This window comes from Phyllopteryx taeniolatus, chromosome 2 (assembly GCF_024500385.1).
Source record: "Phyllopteryx taeniolatus isolate TA_2022b chromosome 2, UOR_Ptae_1.2, whole genome shotgun sequence".
Classification (NCBI taxonomy): domain Eukaryota; kingdom Metazoa; phylum Chordata; class Actinopteri; order Syngnathiformes; family Syngnathidae; genus Phyllopteryx; species Phyllopteryx taeniolatus.
In genome coordinates, this window is record NC_084503.1 from 31,762,418 (window position 1) to 31,785,132 (window position 22,715).

Here is a 22,715-nt window from a genome sequence, read left to right on the forward strand (position 1 = left end):
AATGTCTTGCTGCTAGCACTTATATCACGTTTGCTGTCCCAGGTTGTAACTTGTTGAGTATGTGTCGACCAGGGAGCGTCTCTTCAGCCTTTATTCTTGCACTTCCCCTTGAATTGTTTATTGCCTGTTAGTTTCAAAAGAAAAAACAACAACAACTCAAAATGGAACACTACGTCAAGATAGCGAGAGAGTTACTCAAGAAGCACGCCGTTGCTATCACCGTTGCAGTTGCAGCAGGTATAACCGATTTATGTTTGTTGATTATTCTTGTTCATGAATACGTTTCCATAGTGACCGTCAACGCGAGCGAGGGGACTCGAAATACACTAAGAATGTAACTCTCTCGTTTAGAAACCAGCAGACGCATCAGAAAGGCCCAAAACATATATACATCCACCCATCCATTTTCTGAGCAGCTTCTCCTCACTAGGGTCGCGGGCGTGCTGGAGCCTATCCCAGCTGTCATCGGGCAGGAGGCGGGGTACACCCTGAACTGGTTGCCAGCCAATCGCAGGGCACATAGAAACAACCAACCATTCACACTCACAGTCATGCCTACAGGCAATTTAGAGTCTCCAATTAATGCATGTTTTTAGGATGTGGGAGGAAACCGGAGAGCCCGGAGAAAACCCATGCAGGCACGGGGAGAACATGCAAACTCCACACAGGTGGGGACGGGGATTGAACCCAAGACCTCAGAACTGTGAGGCTGATGCTCTAACCAGTCGGCCACCGTGCCGCCCCAAAACATATATATATTTTTTATTTTTTTTAACTATAAATTTTTCCTTTTGAAAAGTTGCCCTGCACATTTTGAGAGCAAACTGTTACACATCACAGCTCATCATAGCAATCCCCACATGCCATGTAGAGCTGTAAGCAGTGTTGTGGAAACCACAAGACATCCAAGGGTGTCTGCGCTTGTATTTGTGATGAAGAAAAAGGCTGATTCACTATAACAGTGACACAACACTGCTTACTAGGCTTAACACGATCAGGAATTTTGGGAGCGATCACCGATCAGCGAGTTGAAACAATTGATAACCGATCACCGCTCCGATCACAAGATGGAGGAATGTGTCTATTTAAATCACCTGTTCATTTACTGTATATACTTCTGTACTTAATTGCTCCCAAAATTCTATTTACAATAAATAATGTAGCTTCATCTATTTATGCCAGTGAGGCATAGTGACAGACAGAACAAATGAATGGTCTCCTATTAGATGGCAGGAAGTAAATACAATAATTAATGTATCCACTTTTTTTGACATTTTTGTATGTTGGTGTGCCGTGACATTTTTCAATTGTAAAATATGTTCCTTGGCTCCATAGAGGTTGGAAATCACTGTTCTAGTCAGATCGTGTATTCTAATCAGTCAGGTCAAACCAACATTACATGATAGAAATAATGGGTGCTAACTTACTGTAATTAAATTACTTTATTTTTAATTAAATTACTTGTAAAATATGTTCCTTGGCTCCATAGAGGTTGGAAATCACTGTTCTAGTCAGATCGTGTATTCTAATCAGTCAGGTCAAACCAACATTACATGATAGAAATAATGGGTGCTAACTTACTGTAATTAAATTACTTTATTTTTAATTAAATTACTTCCGAAGTTTTTGAGCATGATTCGAGAGAACGGTGACATGTTTACGTCCAACCGTTCGTGCTACCGCTAGCTTGCTAGGCTACATAACATTTTATTGCCTGCTTGTGAGCCGTATAGTATTCAAAATACGTGAACATAACTCAACTAAGCCTTAAACAAACGTCCTCTGCTGTCCTGAGGTGACCACCAACACACGTTTTCCCCCATTTTGTCCTTATAATACAAAGTCGGCGCGTTCCACTCTTGTTGTCGTCGCCACGGTAACAAGTGTATCCAGTCGCATTGACAAGATAAAGCCCAATGATCGTAAAAAACGGGATGCGATGGTATTCGAATACAAGATTTTATTGCAGTAGTCTGACATAGTGCAATCGTGAAAGAGCAAATTACGTGTCTCAGACGTGTTGTCTGTTCCACACCGCCAACATGTTTTAAAAAAAAAAAATTTAAATTAATAACTTTATTGGCCATTAGATATTTCCAATACTACGTCAAAAGACATGCGACAAGGCTAAAAATAAACTAGCTTTTGCATTCAAATATACTGTACTATACTGTGCGGAGTCAATGTCTTTTGCAGAGCCGATCAATGACGTCATTGATCGGCGAATTATGACATTAGAGCCGATCAGCATAAAATACTACATATCGGCCGATACCGATCAGCCCGATAAAATTGGTGTAAAGTCTACTGCTTACTGGGTTTCGGCCATTTCTGTGAACGTAGAAGTAGACAGAGCAGACAGCTCGAGGTGTTTTTAAAAGGGGTAACATCAGACCCGTCATTGATCTGATCTCCCATCTGTGCCGTGACATCGTGTCTACATCATCAGAATCAGAATCATCTTTATTTGCCAAGTATGTCCAAAAAACACACAAGGAATTTGTCTCCGGTAGTTGGAGTCGCTCTAGTACAGACAATTGACAGAGAACACTTTTGAGACATAAAGACATTGACAAAAACAGTGACTGAGCAATGGGTTGCTAGTTATCTGGTAATGCCGGTAAAAATTTATTTATCCATCCATCCATTTTCTGAGCCGCTTCTCCTCACTAGGGTCGCGGGCGTGCTGGAGCCTATCCCAGCTGTCATCGGGGAGGAGGCGGGGTACACCCAGAACTGGTTGCCAGCCAATCGCAGGGCACATACAAACAAACAACCATTCGCACTCACAGTCATGCCTACGGGCAATTTAGAGTCTCCAATTAATGCATGTTTTTGGGATGTGGGAGGAAACCGGAGTGCCAGAAGAAAACCCACACAGGCACGGGGAGAACGTGCAAACTCCACACAGGCGGGGCCGGGGATCGAACCCGGGTCCTCAGAATTTTTTTTACAATTGTGCAAAAAGATGCAGAGTCCTCTAGCACTTGCACTAGTCCTCTAGCAGTTCGAATGGCTAATACAGCAATAGTCCGGTGCAATAACCATTGTGCAAAGGGCGCCGAGACTTCAAGCGAGTAGTGCGATAATTTGGGACGTTGATTGTGCAAATGTTGCAGATACTCCTCAGTCAGTGTGCAAGTGGTGCAGATGCTACTCTGGCATGAGTGGCCAGTATTGGTCAACAACAGATATGCAAATAGTGCAGCGTGGCGAGACTACTACAGTGAGTGCACGAGTAATATATAACTGGCCCGACAGAAATGTGACAACAAACTCAATACAAAAAAAATTGGCAGCATGTTGCAATGGAATTGTAGGTTAGCTGTTTAAGATGTTACTTTATTATCCTTCAACAAGAGTCGCCTTTGATTGTCCAACATTAAATATTTTGGAGAAAAGGACCATGTACCTCGCTATTGTGGGGTTAAAGGACCGAGCACTACTGTGAATAGCAAATTTCCGCAAATGATTCACGCTAGTGATGGCGAGATGAAGCTTCATGAGGCATCGTAACACTTGAGCCATTGGTTCGAGTAATGGTTCATTTCTTGATGCTTCATTTTTTAGAAATAACAGTTCATCACCATTTTTTGTTTTTTGTTTAAGTGATTCATTCAAGAGCAAGATTATATAAATTGGGGTACAGTATTTTTTCCTTATCCTGTCAGGTTGTATTGTACCTTACTTTCTTGGAACACAACAAATACCTTTGAATAAAGTAAACGGTGGAAAATGCGTTTTTTGATTTAAAAAAAATATTTAATGGATAGGCCTCTATGATAGTTATATATGTGCCGCGGTACTGCTTGCAGTTCAAACCTCACACGACCACCATACCCCAGGTTGAGACCACCAACCGCTGGGCTATTAGATCAGGATGCTGGTTGCTAACCCAGCCCCCTGTTTCCAAGGATTTTGAGGAGTGGGTGGCGTAATCAGAATCAGAATCATCTTTATTTGCCAAGTATGTCCAAAACACAAAAGGAATTTGTCTCCGGTATTTGGAGCCGCTCGAGTACAACAGTCAGTCAATTTACAGAACACTTTGGAGACATAAAGACATTGACAAAAAACAACAACAAACAACAATTGTGCAAAAAGATGCAGAGTCCTCTAGCACTTAGAGGAGTTCGAATGGCTAATATCGCAATAGTCCGGTGCAATGACCATTGTGCAAAGGGCACTGAGACTTCAAGGAGTGTATGCGGTTTAAAGTGACGAGTAGTGCGATAATCTGGGACAATGGTTGTGCAAATGTTGCAGATACTCCTCAATCAGTGTGCAAATGGAGCAGATGCTACTCTGGCATGAGTGGCCACTATATGCAAATAGTGCAGCACGGCGAGACAACTACAGTGAGTGCACGAGTAATACATAAATAAGATGTAATTACTTGCTATCTCTTCTGTCCAAGCTATGTCCAAACTGCTGTAAACACTCTCCAAACTCTACTAGCCTGTACAAACTACACAATCTTTATCTAAACTCACACGCACGCACACATTTTGAAAGGAGCCTGAATGAGGGGTTTATATTGCTATCAAACCTCGTGGCAAACTCTGAAGCGCTTGCCGAATCGGTCACGTGGTACAGCCGGGCAGCGAGGCTTCGGACGTCATCACTGCCGGCTCCTCCCCTAAATTAAGCAAGTCTTGATACATGCTCCGCGGACACGCCCCTTCCATTACCCGACATACGCCTCGAAGACTTGGCACATCTCGTAACATCACTAATTAACAACCATGAATATATCACAATCTAATTATGGTTCCAAACCACATTAAAAGCATTTATTCATATCAAACACAAAGATCCTCAACCAACAAGCACGCACATACACAATGTACATAAACAATTATGATGATGTTGATGATGATGAGCAAACAATTCAGGATGTAGGAGTTAGTTGGTGCTAATGCTCGTGGGGGCGCAGGTTCAAACGACGCTACTCTGTAGGCTGCCGGGTCAACGTGGCAGTTAGCACTTCTGTGTTTTACTGGCCCGAAACTGCTGGACAGTGACAATACAAACTTGCGGTGGCAGATAGGTTCAGCAATGTTGCGCTGAGCTCTTTTTATGGATTCTATTGATTTTGATACTGTGTTTAGTCCAAGTTTGGCGACACTATCGTAAGCCAAAGCAGCAGACATGGGTGGTGCCATCTAAACTATCCACCCCTCGCTGACTTGTCAATCACAAATCTCATGCCGCTGCTGTTAGATTGGTGACTGGATGAGCGCGTCAAGGGTTGGGAATGAAGTGAGTGAGTGTGGTTGTAGGTTTGGGACAACTAGGTTGATGTTTCTTTGGGGGGCCGGGAGGGGGAGGGGCATTTACTGCTGACAGTAACTGTTCATTGTCTCAACTAAAGAGACGCAACAGTGCATTAATGCTCATACATAGTCATACTGATGGAAAAATGTATTTATTATGATTTTGTTATTGAAATATACTACATACATAGGCATTCTAAATTGCACATTTATCAGTTTTAAAAGTAAATGTGGCCCTTGAGCACAAAAGTTCACCCACCCATGTTATGTAACAGCATGTTTTCCCTCTTCCAGGGGCAAGCCTGCTGGCCTTGCGCAGGTGGCTGGCGGGAAGAGTGTGTCGGAGCAAGGCCAGCCTGAATGGGAAAACAGTGCTGATCACAGGCGCCAACACTGGCCTTGGGAAGGAGACGGCCCTGGATCTGGCGCAACGAGGTGAGTACTCACCATATGTTGATTTTTATCTTGAATTTCAATTGATAAAGACTTCATTCATCTTTTTTTCTCAGGGGCCAGAGTAATCCTCGCCTGCAGGGACTTGACCAAAGCCAGCATGGCCGCCGACTACATCCGCCGGAAGAGCGGCAACAACAACGTGGTGGTGATGAAGCTGGACCTGGCCTCCCTGAAGTCAGTCAGAGAATTGGCCAGCCAAGTTATAAATAGCGAGGAGCGTTTGGACATCCTGATTAACAATGCAGGTATAGCTCTCAATACTTTTCTACTTGGAGGGCAAATATTCAAACTAGCTTGATGGTGTGGTCCTCGACCAACGTTTCAGTTTATCACACGGCCTCTCGAAAATATTAATTGCCCACCCTGACTTGCAGTATGGGACTGCACCATCAGCTAATTTGGCACAGTTCTCTATAGGAAAGCGGTCCCTGGTCTTTTTTGCCCCACGGACTGGTTTGACATGCAGCAAGCCCGAAATTCCCACAAAGCCCGCCGCCTCATCGATGGCCCCAAAGAACCCCTCAGCGAGTGTCACCATTTGCAGGGTACATGCTCACAGCCGACATGCTCAGGAACGAATCAGTTCATGAAGTAGTTCCATTCAGTAGGGGTGGGCGATGTAGCTTCAAAATTATATTGCGATATTTCAAGGAAATATTTAAGCCACCCTTTCACGTACACACACACAGCATTATGATTTTTAGATCTGTTCTCACTTGATTTTTATTTGGGGGGTTGACATGAGTCATATTTTATGAGTAAGTAAAATAATAATACATAAATAATTATAAAAAGTATTTTAAAGGTACATGAAACTTACAGTGCTAAAATGATGTCTATAGCATGACAGCCTGGTTCATTTATTGTGTGAAGATGGCTTTGACAACAGTGGCCCAATTGTGTTTAAAAAAATAATGCTAATAATTAAGTGTTTAAAGCACTCCTTTTGTCCAGTCTGAATTGACATCATGTCCTTGTCCAAACAATACTTGACCGCTTCGGTAATATCCTGGCACCGTCTGCTGCTGAAGAAGTGCAGCTAGTGAGTGCTCTAGCAATGCTCAGTTGTAACTTTTGGTCACTTTTACTTACTGCAAACAACACAAGCTGTTTTCATGTCCTCCTCACGTGTCTTTATAGTCTACTTGTATTTGGTCATGTGTTTTAGCTTTAGGTGGTGAAACATACTGGTTGTGTTTCCACCTTTAGCGGTAACAGTTTTGTCTGTGTCTGTCCAATTGGGAAACATCGTGCCCACTTTATGCGTCACTGGGCCCAGGCATCAACACACCTTTGGACACCACTGCTAAATCCTCATTTGAGGACAAAGTCGACGCTCCGACATTGTTATGTTGCAGTCGAGAACAACCTTTTCTGCGTTCGCAGGGATGCGAGGACGTTCTGGAATACGGCATCACGTTTCTACAGTTGGAATTTCGTGATATTGAGTTGAACAGTACATGCGATTTCCCAGGTATCATGATGTGCCCCAAGTGGAAGACGGAGGACGGCTTCGAAATGCAGTTCGGCGTCAATCACCTGGGACACTTCCTGCTCACCAACCTTCTCCTCAGCATGCTGAAAAGCTCTGCACCAAGCCGAATTGTCATTGTCTCCAGTAGGGCGCATGAGAAGGGTAATGTATTTTATTTTTTTTCTAAAAATTAAGTTGTATTCACTTTTAAGATTTTGGTGTTTGTTACAAATAATGCTATATTTTGTAAGTTGTGTAGCAGAACCATCTGGAAAAAAAGCTGAAATGTTGTTCTTTTCTCATTGTTTAAAAATGTCAAACCCGAATGGTAATAGTCTACAGCAGACTTTAAGGAATTGGGCTCACTGTTCCAATACATTTGGAGGAAAGTGCTTTGTCAGTGCTTCAAACCTCACTCCAAAGTATCCTGGACTTCTCGAAAGTCCCACCACCCCTAGCAGAGTCTTCGTTTTGCCCCAATGAATGGAAGCTAGATTTGAGTCTTAAATTTTACACAATAGTTCTGATGGCCCTCCAAACGTTCATAGTTTCTTTGATCAAAATGCGCCATAAGAGGGGTTTCTTTCAGGCTCCATCCACTTTAATGACATCCACCTTGATGAAAACTACCAACCTGACGTGAGCTACCGCCAAAGCAAGTTGGCCAATGTGCTCTTCTGCAGGGAACTAGCGATCAGGCTAAAAGGTGTACTAAAATAAACATCCACTTGAGACAATTTCTCCTATGGCATTTTATTTTGCTCTAACAAAGATGTATTCCCATCCCATCAGGCACCGGCGTGAACACATACTGCCTCCACCCCGGTGTCGCCAGTACCGAGTTGGGCCGCCACCTGTTCCCTACGTCCCTGTGGAAGAATCTGCTCCTCATACCTTTCCTGATGATGATCAAAACTCCACGGGAAGGAGCACAGACTTCCATCTTCTGTGCCGTGGACGAGAGTCTAGCCACATCCAGCGGCCTCTACTACAGGCAAGTGATAACTAGCCAGGGTTCAACTTTAAGCCTTTTTGGGTGGGTCACCATGAACCAAGTTGTTGTGGCCCTGTCAGAACCTGTACTGGCCCCGTATAGTCAGGATATAATATGTTAAGTTTTAGTGATTATTTCGAATTTAGCGTTTTTATATTGTATTATTTAAGCCCATTTAAGAAATGATTAGATTTGACAATTGCCTTCATGGCGATGACTCTGTACTAACCTCACAAAAATCAAGGCATTGCAATTGCACAAATTAATAATAATGCTTAAAAGAATAAATCAATTGCAAAATTATTAAAACATTTACTTAGCACTGACATTCTAATGTCTCAAAAGTGTTCTCTGTCAATTGACTGACTGACTGTTGTCGTACTAGAGCGGCTCCAACTACTGGAGACAAATTCCGTGTGTTTTTTTGGACATACTCGGCAAATAAATATGATTCGGCGGCACGGTGGCCGACTGGTTAGAGCGTCAGTCTCACAGTTCTGAGGACCCGGGTTCAATCCCCGGCCCCGCCTGTGTGGAGTTTGCATGTTCTCCCCGTGCCTGCGTGGGTTTTCTCCGGGCACTCCGGTTTCCTCCCACATCCCCAAAACATGCATGAATTGGAGACTCTAAAATTGCCCGTAGGCATGACTGTGAGTGCGAATGGTTGTTTGTTCCATGTGCCCTGCGATTGGCTGGCAACCAGCTCAGGGTGTACACCGCCTCCTGCCCGATGACAGCTGGGATAGGCTCCAGCACGCCCGCGACCCTAGTGAGGAGAAGCGGCTCAGAAAATGGATGGATGGATGGATAAATATGATTCTGATTCTGTATATATATTTACATGTATATTGTAAAATATTGGCTGGTTGGTGGGAGGCAAAGCTTAGGGGAGCTTTGTGTGTATATGCGTGTGTTTTGATTTTGATTTACCTTCAAGTATTTTGTATATAGATGATTCTCTGTATGCATTGAAAGGACCCTCTTGAAAAATGAGATGATGAATCCCAAGGGGCTATCCATGAAAGAAAGAAATACAGGTTCATAAACTATTAATGCACAATATAAAATATTTTTTTATATAAAAGTAGCGTTCCCCAAACGTTTTACCGCCTTTGTCCGTTTTCATTTGAAGACATTTTTGGTTATTTACACCGTAGAGGTAAATAACCCATTTTTGTGATCTCTTTGATTGACACACGACCACACGCCAGCCGTACGCCATATTGTGCCAAAAGTCCGACAAGTGTTACGACAGTGCCATAAAGTGTCATGGTGTTGGTCGGTGCATAGTGCCTTACTTTTTTGATGAATAAAGTCTTCGTGAGCGCATAGTTGTTGTCCGCAAATTAGTGGTATTAGTAATGTGGCGATGAACCTTCACACCACCATTCCGTGGTCCTGCTGCCGCTCGTATGAATTTTGAACGTATGAGGCTAGTGGCATTAGCTTCATTAATTTCGGCTGTTGTCTTGAGGCTAACTGAATTTGTACATATTCATTCAGTCTGGTCACAGTTTCTCTTTGCGTCATCTCAACATCCTGTCTTGGACGGGATATTTCGGTGATTAAAGAATTTCATACCGGCACTGAAAATGCACTCTGGGCATTTGCGGCAGGCGAAAATTTTCGAGGACTTAAGAAATTTGTACTGGCCCGAGCGGGTAAGCGTCTATATGTAGGTGGTGGCCCGATACAGTGGCGTAGTGACACCAGGCCATTGGCCCACCGCTAATGTCAGACCCTGCTAATTATTGAATGTTATTCAAATACTATTGAAGGTTTATAATGATAGTTGTTTACTGGATGTAGGAAATCACTGTATTCCCCATGAAGCAACCAGACTTTGGTCTTGATCTACCAAGTGAACATAACATAGTTATGCAAGAGCCTTATTGATGGTGAACGATATCCAAAACAAGCTGTTGAAAGTACTAAGGGGCTTTGAAACTACGAGAGCGGCTACTTGTTCTCAAACAGCCCAGAGTCTGAAGTGAAGAGCTAGCGAGAAAAGAAAGTCTTAACGTGACAGCCAGCGTGTGGACCGGGGCTTCACGCTAGCGTCATCACTTTAGAGTGCCTTGTTGTTGGCTGTAAACCCACGTCAAGTAGAGAATGGCAGAAGACCGAGGAGGGTGGGAAAGAATTAAAAAAAAGTCCAACTGTCATGAACATGGTTAGGGCGACGGCGAGGAACGCAAGGCAAGAACATGGTGGACCCAATTGCAGGGAAGCAGGGAGGCAAGGCAGGAGTGCGGGAATCTCAAAATAATAATATTTAATCACAATGATAAAACAACTGGCGACTATGACAAAAACAACAGGCGACTATGACAAAAACAACTGGCGACTATGACATGGCAAGACATGTGACAACGACAATGAACCGACCAGAACTGAAAGAAACCAGGGAACTAAATACAAACAAATTGACGAGACAATGAGGAACACCTGGACAAGACGAGTGGCTAGAGAGAGCTGATTGGTCGACAAAGTAGACGAGAACAGGTGGACACAACAACCTAATGAGCACACGACAAACATGGAACACAGGAAAACCTTGAACAAAACTAAACACAACCCAAACCAAAACACAGACCATGACAGTACCCCCCCTCTAAAGGAACGGATCCCAGACGTTCCCCAAACAACAACCAAAAAGACATCAACCCAGGGTGGGCGGAAGGGGGCCTGGAGGAGGGTACAGAGTCCACCCCTCAGGTCAGTCTGGTGGCCATCCAGGCCACCCGAGGTGAGGTGCTTGGCTGAGCGGTTCAGGAGGTCGTCCAGGACGCCAAGCACCAGGGTCTTTACAGGGCCATTCAGGCGGACGGCCACGGTGCCGAACCCAATGGTAATGCAGGGGCCAGGCAATAGGGTTGGGTGGCGGCCGCTGGACGAGCGCCGCCGGAGCATGGTCGGGTGGCGGCCGCTGGACGAGCGCCGCGGGCACGTGGTCGGATGGCGGCCGCTGGACGAGCGCCGCCGGAACGTGGTCGGATGGCGGCCGCTGGACGAGCGCCGCCGGAGCAGGGTCAGGTGGCGGCCGCTGGACGAGCGCCGCCGGAGCAGGGTCGGGTGGCGGCCGCTGGACGAGCGCCGCCGGAGGAGGGTCGGGTGGCGGCCGCTGGACGAGCGCCGCCGGAACAAGGACGGGTGGCGGCCGCTGGACGAGCGGCGCCGGAGCAAGGACGGGTGGCGGCCGCTGGACGAGCGCCGCCGGAGCAGGGTCAGGTGGCGGCCGCTGGACGAGCGCCGCCGGAGCAAGGACGGGTGGCGGCCGCTGGACGAGCGCCGCCGGAACGTGGTCGGATGGCGGCCGCTGGACGAGCGCCGCCGGAGCAAGGACGGGTGGCGGCCGCTGGACGAGCGCCGCCGGAGCAAGGACGGGTGGCGGCCGCTGGACGAGCGGCGCCGGAGCAAGGACGGGTGGCGGCCGCTGGACGAGCGCCGCCGGAGCAAGGACGGGTGGCGGCCGCTGGACGAGCGCCGCCGGAGCAAGGACGGGTGGCGGCCGCTGGACGAGCGCCGCCGGAGCAAGGACGGGTGGCGGCCGCTGGACGAGCGCCGCCGGAGCAAGGACGGGTGGCGGCCGCTGGACGAGCGCCGCCGGAGCAAGGACGGGTGGCGGCCGCTGGACGAGCACCGCCGGAGCAAGGACGGGTGGCGGCCGCTGGACGAGCGCCGCCGGAGCAAGGACGGGTGGCGGCCGCTGGACGAGCGCCGCCGGTGCGGGAGCCTGGCGCAGCTGCCGAGGAGCCGGAACGGGAGCTGCAGTCGCTTCCTCAGCCTGCCGCCATTGAGGTGTGGGAGTAGAGGGTACGGGAGTGGAAGAGTGCACAAGGTCTCGGGAAGGTGAACTAGGAAAAATGGCTGGTACTGAACATGGCTTGGGGGCAGGTTTGACTAGACGTGACTTAATTGGAGCCGTGGAACAACGTGTGGGAACAGGTGAAAAATCAAGTGATTTGTGAACAGGGGGGAAAAAACGAGGGGGCAAAATTTGACCTTTACTTGGGCGCCTCCGTTGGCCACCACGCGGCGGTCCCGGGTAGATGGCCAAACGGGTGCCCAAGAAAAGGTCAGAGGGAAAGGATTTGGACTCACTGGGGTTGGAAACGTGGAAACGTGACAAAAACTGACGAGGACGGGATAAACTAGGGAAGGAACCAGAAAAATCTAAATCTGTGTCAGAGTCAGAATCCGACAGGAGGTTAACTAAATCAGGGCCATCTTCACAATCAGAAAAATCTGAATCTAAAGAAACATGTGGATGTACAATAGTAGGGCATGGTGAATAACTAGGACAAGTGGGGGGACCCGAGGAAAAGGACAGAAAAGACTGAATGATAGGGCTTACTGGAGGAGGGTAGGTATGGATGGCAGGCTGAGGACGGTGGGAGGCAGTTTGGTGGCGTCCAGGGTGACGCCATGTTCTTCCCGCTGGGTCCTGTTCTGGTCGGTTCATTCTGTCATGAACATGGTTAGGGCGACGGCGAGGAACGCAAGGCAAGAACATGGTGGACCCAATTGCAGGGAAGCAGGGAGGCAAGGCAGGAGTGCGGGAATCTCAAAATAATAATATTTAATCACAATGATAAAACAACTGGCGACTATGACAAAAACAACAGGCGACTATGACAAAAACAACTGGCGACTATGACATGGCAAGACATGTGACAACGACAATGAACCGACCAGAACTGAAAGAAACCAGGGAACTAAATACAAACAAATTGACGAGACAATGAGGAACACCTGGACAAGACGAGTGGCTAGAGAGAGCTGATTGGTCGACAAAGTAGACGAGAACAGGTGGACACAACAACCTAATGAGCACACGACAAACATGGAACACAGGAAAACCTTGAACAAAACTAAACACAACCCAAACCAAAACACAGACCATGACACCAACTTGACACCCATATCAATGTATAATCGTCTCTTATCATTTACACAAAAAAAAACTGATGGATAATGAGTTTTGAAATAAGAAGCCAGTAAAAAAAAATGTCTGTTGAACTATTATTCAGAATCAGAATCAGAATCATCTTTATTTGCCAAGTATGTCCAAAACACACAAGGAATTTGTCTCCGGTAGTTGGAGCCGCTCTAGTACAACAGACAGTCAATTTATAGAACACTTTGGAGACAGAGACATTGACAAAAAACAATTGTGCAAAAAGATGCAGAGTCCTCTAGCACTTAGAGCAGTTCGAATGACTAATATTGCAATAGACCGGTGCAATGACCATTGTGCAAGGGGCGCTGAGACTTCAAGGAGTGTATGCGGTTTAAAGTGACGAGTAGTGCGATAATCTGGGACAATGTTGGTTGTGCAAATGTTACAGATACTCCTCAATCAGTGTGCAAATGGAGCAGATGCTACTCTGGCATGAGTGGCCAGTATATGCAAATAGTGCAGCATGGCCAGACAACTACAGTGAGTGCACGAGTAATACATAATTGGCCCCACAGAAATGTGACAACGAACTCAAGTCAAAAAAATTGCCAGCTTGTTGTAATGGAATTATAGGTTAGGTGTTGGAATGTCTACTAGTTCTAGTTTGCATTGATCGGTAGCGCCTACCTGAGGGAAGGAGCTGGAAGAACTGGTGACCGGGGTGGGGAGGGTCCGAGAGGATTTTGCACGCCCTTGTCTTAATTCTGGCAGCGTGCAAGTCCTCAAGGGTGGGTAGGGGGGTACCGACAATCCTTTCAGCAGTTTTGATTGTCCGTTGCAGTCGGAGTTTGTCCTTTTTTGTAGCAGCACCAAACCAGACTGTGATGGAAGAACACAGGACTGATTCGACTACCGCTGTGTAGAACTGTCTCAGCAGCTCCGGTGGCAGGCCGTGCTTTCTCAGAAGCCGCAGGAAGTACATCCTCTGCTGGGCCTTTTTGAGGACGGAGTTGATGTTAGTCGCCCACTTCAGGTCCTGAGAGATTGTAATTCCCAGGAACTTGAAGGTCTCGACGGTTGACACAAGGCGGCTGGACAACGTGAGTGGCAGCTGTGGCGAAGGATGCCTCCTGAAGTCCATGATCATCTCTACAGTGTTCAGCTCCAGGTTGTGTCGGCCGCACCACAGCTCCAGCCGCTCCACTTCCTGTCGATATGCAGACTTGTCACCGTCCTTGATGAGGCCGATGACAGTGGTGTCATCTGCAAACTTCAGGAGTTTGACAGTCGGTTGCGCTAAGGTGCAGTCGTTCGTGTAGAGAGAGAAGAGCAGCGGAGAGAGGACACAACCTTGGGGCGCCCCAGTGCTGATGCTGTGTGTGGATGAGGTGGCCTCCCCCAGCCTGACCTGCTGTGTCCTGCCCGTCAGAAAGCTGTAAATCCACTGGCAGATGGCAGGTGAGACGCTGAGCTGGAGAAGCTTGGATGAAAGGAGTTCAGGGATGATGGTGTTGAACGCTGAGCTGAAGTCCACGAACAGGATCCTCGCGTAGGTCCCTGCACTGTCGAGGTGTTCTAAGATGAAGTGCAGTCCCATGTTGACTGCATCATCCGCAGACCTGTTCGCTTGGTAGGCAAACAGCAGGGGACCTGTGACACTCTTGAGGTGGTCCAGCACGAGACGTTCAAAGGACTTCATGACCACAGATGTCAAAGCGACAGGCCTGTAGTCATTCAGACCCAAGATTGCAGGTTTCTTGGGGACTGGAATGATGGTGGAGCGTTTGAAACAGGATGGAACTTCGCACAGTTCCAGAGATCTATTGAAGATCTGAGTGAAGATTGGAGCGAGCTTGTCCGCGCAGACTTTGAGGCAGGATGGGGACACATGGTCCGGGCACATGGTTGTTAATCTTTTGTTGTTTGAAGATGCGTCTCACATCCTGTTCATGGATGGTTAACGCAGAAGTCAGAGGTGTGATTGTGGTCGCGGGTGCGGCCGGGTGGGTGTGTGGTGTGAAACTGTCCTTTTCAAATCTGCAGTAGAAGGTATTCAAGTCGTTGGCTAGTGTGCTATTGTTCTCAGCTTGGGGGGGGATCATCGCTTGTAATTAGTCAGCGATTGGAATGCATGCCAGACTGATTTAGAGTCGTTTGCGCTAAACTGTTTTTCCAACTTTGCTGCATAGTTTCTTTTTGCAATGTTAATTTCTTTAGTCAGCTAGTTTCTAGCTCGATTATACAGGGCCCTGTCCCCGCTCTGATATGCGTCCTCCTTAGCTTGGCGAAGCTGCTTAAGTTTAGCAGTGAACCACGGCTTGTTGTTATTGAATGTGCGAAATGACTTTGTTGGTACACAAACCTCTTCACAGAAACTGATATAGGATGTGATAGTGTCCGTATATTCATCCAGGCTGCCAGCTGAATTTTCAAAGACACTCCAGTCTGTGCAGTCTAAACAGCTTTGAAGTTCCATCTTGGCTTTATTTGTCCACTTTTTCACTGTTTTCACTGTAGGCTTCGCGCATTTAAGTTCTTGCCTGTACGTCGGTATTAAGTGAATTAAGCAGTGGTCAGACAAGCCCAGGGCTGCACGAGGAATAGCACGGTATGCGTTTTTTACCATAGTGTAGCAGTGGTCTAAAGTATTATTTTCCCTGGTAGGACAGTCGATGTGCTGCTTGTATTTAGGGAGTTCGTGGTTGAGTTTAGCTTTGTTAAAGTCCCCGAGAATAATGAGGCGTGAGTCCGGGTGTTTTTTTTCAATTTCGTTGACTTGTTCGGCGAGCGTATTCATTTCTTTTCATTTTAAAAGGGGCACTGGTAACAAAAAAGGGCTTACAATATCTCAACGTTATTATAAGTGAAAATAATTTGCAAAATGGGTGTTTTACCAAGAAACATGAAGTTGACGCACATGATTTACATTCGCAGGACACAAAATGACATGGTGGTCCGGATCTGGCCCCCAGGCTTTGACTTTGACACCTGTATGATAGATGAAGTAGCATCCATTTTTTCCAGGTCTTAGTGGTCATTCAGCAGACACACTGACGGCATTTGAGAGCAGAGAGAACGGGCTGATTTTCCATGATTTTGAAGACTCACTATTATACACTTGGGGAAATTTTTTTTAATCATTCAAATTTGTTAGGCTGTTAACAACATTCGTTGTGGTGATGTTTATTTTCACTTTTATAGGGACTTTAATGGCAAGTCAAGAGTTCTTATGATTATGCTTGATATTCAAAATTAAATACAGCAGCTGAGGTCGCAAGGACATTCAGTCCATACTTAACACACTCAAATGTACATTGGGAGGAAAAAGTATGTGAACCCTTTGGAATTTCTTACATTTCTGCATAAATTGGTCATAAAATGTGGTTTGATTTTCATCAGAATCACAAGAATAAACAAACAGTCTGTGTAAACTAATACCACACAAAAATGTTTTCATATTTTTATTGAAAATAACATGGAAACATTCACAGGATAGAGAGGCTTTGGATCCTCCAAGAGCCAACCGGAGTAAAAGTGTGAGTCAACCTGGATTCCAATCAATGCTACAAGATTGGAGGTGTACCTTAAAGCTGCTCTGACCAATAGAAAACACACACCAAGTTAGAATTGTTTCCTGTCAAGAGGTATTGGCTGATGTGTACCATACCTATCTCAAAAGAGCTCTCGGAAGACCTACGAATAAGAATTGTTGATTTGCTGGAAAAGCTTACAAAAGCTGGAAAAGCTTACAAAAGTATCTCTAAATGTGTTGATGTTCATCAATACATGGTTAGACAAATTGTCTATAAATGGAGAAAGTTAAGCTCTGGTGCTACCCTTCCAAAGAGTGACCATCCTGTAAAGATGACTGCAAGAGCACAGCCCAGAATGCTCAATGAGGTAAAAAAGAACCTTTTGTGTGGTATTACAAGCAGAGTCTTGTTAGTTTAATCTTGTGATTTAGATGAAGATCAGACTACATTTGATGACCAATTTATGCAGAAATGTAAGAAATTCCATAGGGTTTACATACATTTTCCTCCCAATGTACATTTGTCAAGCAACCGTGTTGGAATATTTGGGGAGTATTGTTCGATGCCCAACCCAAGCAAGAGTAGTATTGATTTTCGATGATATCCAACACAAGATAAAATCAGGAATACTCATTGACAATATTCCACCAATCTAATCCTCATCTTTCAAGAGTTAGTTTTATTCCAAAAGTTCCAAAAGAGCTATGCATGAATGATATTATGGTATCTGAGGTCCACATCGACGTCTGTTCTAATACATCATTTCTCTTATTCTAAATAAGTGGTTCCGTAATGGGGAAGTACACACTACTGTGCAGTAATGATAACATAGTAACCAAATAAGATGTCATCCTCTCCTTGTTTTCACAACAGTGACTGTGCCGTCACCTGTCCTGCCCCAGCAGCCACGGATAATGGGATAGCCAAGCGACTGTGGGCCCTCAGCGCCAGTTTGGTCGAGCTGGAATGAAGTCAGCGTCCTGCCGCGCCTCCATTCATGCCGCTCAGGCCAATGTACAGTTGCTACAGTGATTATCATGTACTGCCTTTTTTTTTTTTTTACATTTGAATGAGACCCATTAACTTTGCACAGTAAACGCTCAGTGATCTATGAAAATATTAGGGCCACACTGAAAAGAAAAGACTACTAGAGAATAAACTCATAGAATTTTTAAAGTCTACATGTTGCAAAAATGAATTAAGAGGGAGAAAATTAATATTAAGAGGAAAAATACATTTGTAAGAACACATTTGGAATATTACTCCAAAAATATTTTATTTTATGAGAAAATTAAAGGCAACATTACATGGAAAAACATGCAATAAACTATTAAGAGATTTTCTACATTTTATGCGAATACATTTTTGAAAATAAAGATTTTTAAAAATTGTGTTATGAAAAAACATTTAACAGTAAAATTTATATTAAAAGAAAAAAAATCTAATAGAATAAATATAAAAGAAAAAAGTAAATTGTATGACAATAAAGCTGTAATATGACAAATAAAATTTAAAACCCAACTTGAGCATTTTTTTGAACATTTTATTCTTGTATTTCAACTTTTCTCATAATTTTTTGCACAATTCTTTATTTATTACAACAATACGTTTTCTCATAACATTGGAACAACTATGCAATTATAGTTATTTTCCTTTCAGTGTGTCCCGAGTAGTCCTCTGTAGTAAACAATGAGTTTAAATGAAATGCACTGCTTCTTGATATGAACTGCTTTAAAGTAACCTGCAACCTGTTTAACCAGTCTTTTCAAGAGAGAAAGTAAAAATAAGCTTGACCATAAAATTAACCACATTATCTTAGTTTGTTTTAACTTACACTCTCGGAAAATAAAAACAATAAAAAACATTATTATAGGTCACACTTATGGTGGAAAAAGTTTTGAAACGATTATTCGTAATCTCATTTTCTTTATATCACAAAAGCTCGGCATTTGCACTGGTGTGTGTAGACCTTTTTATATCCGGTTGTGTACTGTATATCTTAAATGCTGTGGTGTATGCTGCTGTTAGAGATTTTTTTTTAAACTTTTTCATGTGACTCAACTCCTCTTGAGTTTACTGAAATTCCTGTTCATTAATCTTCTCTTCTCATGTGTTTGCAACCCTGCAGTTCCTGTGTACACTGCCCTTAAAATAAACAATTTCAACTTGATGTACAAACCGAGCTCAACTTGGAAGAGGAGAAAAATATTATTGTATAGGTGACCTTAATAAGCTGTTATTAAAATATGTCTGTCAGAATAAAAGTAAAGAAAATTAATGCATAAAACAACTATATCGATACAATGGCCACTTTATTATGTGCACTTATTTAAAATAGAGGTCAGTAACAATTGGACTTTTTTTCTTCTTTTTTTGCACGAGTGCTCCCCCTACAGTTGAGAAGTGCAGTTTACTTTTAAGCCACATACAGATCGAAGTGCATTTTTAACCAACTCAAGTCAATGATTGTACATGTAAAAACACAAGTGGTAATGTCATTTCTTGAAATAAACATCTGATCATTTTAGTGTGCCACAATGATTCTACAAACACTACACACAACTCTGAACATTGACACTTGCACTTAATGTTTCTTGTCTGGTCCACTTTATTGTGAGGTTGTTGTATCTCAATGAGGGCATATGTACACTAATATGGCGCATCTAATACTAATGTATCTAATTTTGTAGAGAAGAGTTTCTCAAACTTAAAAGGTCCTCCGTTCATCCATTTATAGCACTTAATACTCTTTAGGTCCAACCCCTGATATTTGGGGTTCGAATCTCAGGTGGGGCCTTCCCGCATGGAGTTGGCGTGGTCTTCCCATGCTTGCGTCCTCTCGCTATCCATCAACATGCGTGTTAGGATCATTAAAGACACTAAATTGTCCAGAAGTGCGAATGTGAGTGCGAAAAGTCTACCTCGCCTCTCAACCAAAGTCAACTGGGATGGCTATGGGAAATGGATGGATGGATGTTGTCATAACATTCGTGATAAGGAGCACAACAGACATTCATTTAATCCAAATGAATCAGACCAACAAGCAGTGGGTCATGAGTAAAGGATTTTACTCATGACAGTCTTGACTTGGGACCAGTTTTTGAGTCCCAACAGTATTAGGCAACCCCAGTTGTAGCATTTGATCCAAAGTCCCAAATGGTTTCCGTTCAAGGCCACATACAGGAAAACAGGAGGAAGAGGAGGGACATTTCATATTGCGTTTGTGGAACATTCTAAAAGCAGATCGATGTGCCTTGCTGCCATTTTGTTTAATGTAGTTTTTATAAGATTTATTGTTTTATTCTAGAAATACTAACTTGCATTTCATTGTATCTGCACCGGCGGCACGGTGGCCGACTGGTTAGAGCGTCAGCCTCACAGTTCTGAGGACCCGGGTTCAATCCCCGGCCCCGCCTGTGTGGAGTTTGCATGTTCTCCCCGTGCCTGCGTGGGTTTTCTCCGGGCACTCCGGTTTCCTCCCACATCCCAAAAACATGCATGAATTGGAGACTCTAAATTGCCCGTAGGCATGACTGTGAGTGCGAATGGTTGTTTGTTCCTATGTGCCCTGCGATTGGCTGGCAACCAGTTTAGGGTGTACCCCGCCTCCTGCCCGATGACAGCTGGGATAGGCTCCAGCACGCCCGCGACCCTAGTGAGGAGAAGCGGCTCAGAAAATGGATGGATGGATGGATGTATCTGCACCATACAATGACAATAATGGCCGTTATTGTATACCGCTTATCCTCACTAAGGTCGTGGGTGTGTTGCAGCCTATCCCAGCTGACTTTGGGTGAGAGGTCGGGTACACCCTGGACTGGTCGCCAGCCAATAACTGGGGCCATATAGACAACCAACCAACCAACCAGTCTCAAATTAACACCAAGAACAATTTGGAGTCTTGAATGAGCCCGACATGAATGTTTTCGGAATGTGGGAGGACAACTGGGTTAGTAAAAGGTTATCAGTTTTAGTGGGATATCTTGTAACATCCATCCATCAATTTTCTGAGCCGCTTATCCTCACAAGGGTCGCGGGAGTGCTGGAGCCTATCCCAGCTCGGGCAGGAGGCGGGATACACCCTGAACTGGTTGCCAGCCAATCGCAGGGCACACACAAACAAACAACCATTCGCACTCACATTCACACCAAGAGGCAATTCAGAGACTTCAATTAACCTATATCTTGTAACATTCAAAATTTATTTTTATTTTTAATTTTGTACTAAATGCGTGATAGCTGTAGCATTAAACTTTTAGGAAATGTTTCCAAAGGTAGTCTGATATATTGTAAATTGCTTTTAATAAAAAAAAAAAAAACAAGTGACTGATTTTGATTCAACTTTTTTTTCATAATGTTTCAAAATAATACTAAATAAAAAGTGTCACAATTTACATCAGCTTAAAAAAAAAATTACTTCAAAATAATGTGGGATATCATTAAACATCTTAACTTTTTCTCCTAACCTGATGCCGCCATGTTTTAAAAAACATTTTCTCATAATATGGAGCAACAAAAAAACATAAATGGCCCCCAGGCCAGACTTCTGACACCCCTGATATAAACAACCGTGTATATCGTATGCACGTTATTGGGAAATCTACTACCTAAATGAAAATAACAAAAAAATAAAAATAAATAAATAAAAATAAAAAGCAAATGATATAATATTAGTTGAAGCTCACGTCAGTTAGCTCACCTGGTGTGAATATGCATATTTTTAGCATGCTCACTCTTGCACGCCGGGCAAAGTATGAGATGCACGCTCGTTAAAAAAGCACAGCTATGCTTTGGGCTGTGAAGAAAAAAAACTAAACACGCAAGCAGGCGTTTTGCAGCTTACGTTAATGTGACTCACTTAATTCTTGCACTCCACTTTACCCGTTGCATCACCTGCCCCCAGTGCACAGTTATAGTTAAGGGGTCACGGTGGTCGTGTTTTATCATGTCAGCGTGCCCCCTTTGGTGCCAGGGGGTGCCAGTGATGTGTTAAAATCTAAAGAAGCACATTTGCAAAACTAAACTTGGGGGATAAAAAGCACATGTACGACCATTCTAAGCATGGTCTCCATCTGGAATTGCTTTGGTTTTGCTTGCATTTTTGGGACAAATATGAGCAAAGCACCAGGTGTGCCCTGAGCTGCCTGAAGGGAATGTTTTTTTTTTGCTTCAGTTAATATTCTCCCTGCAACTCATTTTACAACAGAAATGCAAGCAATTTCAATGACAGGATGCAGTTAGAGCATACCAGCATAGTAACTATGCATTGTATAACAGGATCCAAACTTAGTCAAATAAATCACGTTTTGCGATAACATTGACATATACTGTACATAAAATCAAATTATTAAGAACTAAACAGACATTAATCAAAAATCCCTTTCAAGTCACTATGCGCTTGCTTGATGAGCAATTATAAAGCGCTGTTTACAGCATTTAACACGAACAGCAACCAGTTTTTAGGCCCCAACCCTAAGTTTGGAAAACCCTGTTCTCCTCAATGAGATTACTCATCAAAACAATTTTGCATCTTATAAACAATTATTAGTGCAAAGTGGTTCTGGTGACCAATTAGGACCTGATGTTGTCTCTCTCTGGTGGTATTGTCATGCACATGCCCTTATCAGTTCTCCGTCCAACGGATACAGAATCAATAGCTGGGCTGGAAAAGTGATAAGGAGATGTGAGCGACTACAAAACAACAGCATCCATGCCACTCAATGTGATAAGAAACCAACAACCAAATAATAATGTAAAAAGTCCTCTTAATCAGGGGCTCTCCTGGAACCGCCATCCCTGCTGTCAGTGGTCCCAGGTCAGGCTTTGGAGCCGTGTGGAGAAGCTCCTCGAGGCTGCAAAGTTTGTCCCTTCAAAAAGTCTGCTGCTCTTCACAGTTTGACTGCTGACAAACTTTTTGGAGACACACCCCACTCAGGAGTTTTATTCCGGTGTGGCCCCGCCTGGCTCCTATGGAGAGACGTCTTCTGAACCTCATTGGTCCAGAGGCTCACCCAACCTGCCCACATGTTGTCAAAAAAATAAAAAAGTTCCTCAGTAATTGTCAGTCTGACGCATGTGA

General features: G+C 44.3%; 1 protein-coding gene across 2 annotated transcripts; it reads left to right on the forward strand.

Moving 5' to 3' along the window:
- The first annotated feature begins 24 nt into the window (after window positions 1-24).
- On the forward strand, window positions 25-19,163 carry si:ch211-107o10.3 (uncharacterized protein LOC407663 homolog). Of its 2 annotated transcripts, XM_061765730.1 has the most exons (7): window positions 25-237; window positions 5,571-5,711; window positions 5,786-5,977; window positions 7,207-7,368; window positions 7,796-7,912; window positions 7,999-8,200; window positions 17,510-19,163. In XM_061765730.1, the coding sequence occupies exons 1-7, from the start codon at window positions 162-164 to the stop codon at window positions 17,604-17,606; spliced, it is 987 nt and encodes a 328-aa protein (XP_061621714.1). In that variant the 5' UTR covers window positions 25-161; the 3' UTR covers window positions 17,607-19,163. The 2 variants fall into 2 exon arrangements, with proteins under 2 accessions (XP_061621714.1, XP_061621715.1); XM_061765731.1 differs by lacking the exon at window positions 7,796-7,912.
- The last annotated feature ends 3,552 nt before the right edge of the window (window positions 19,164-22,715 follow it).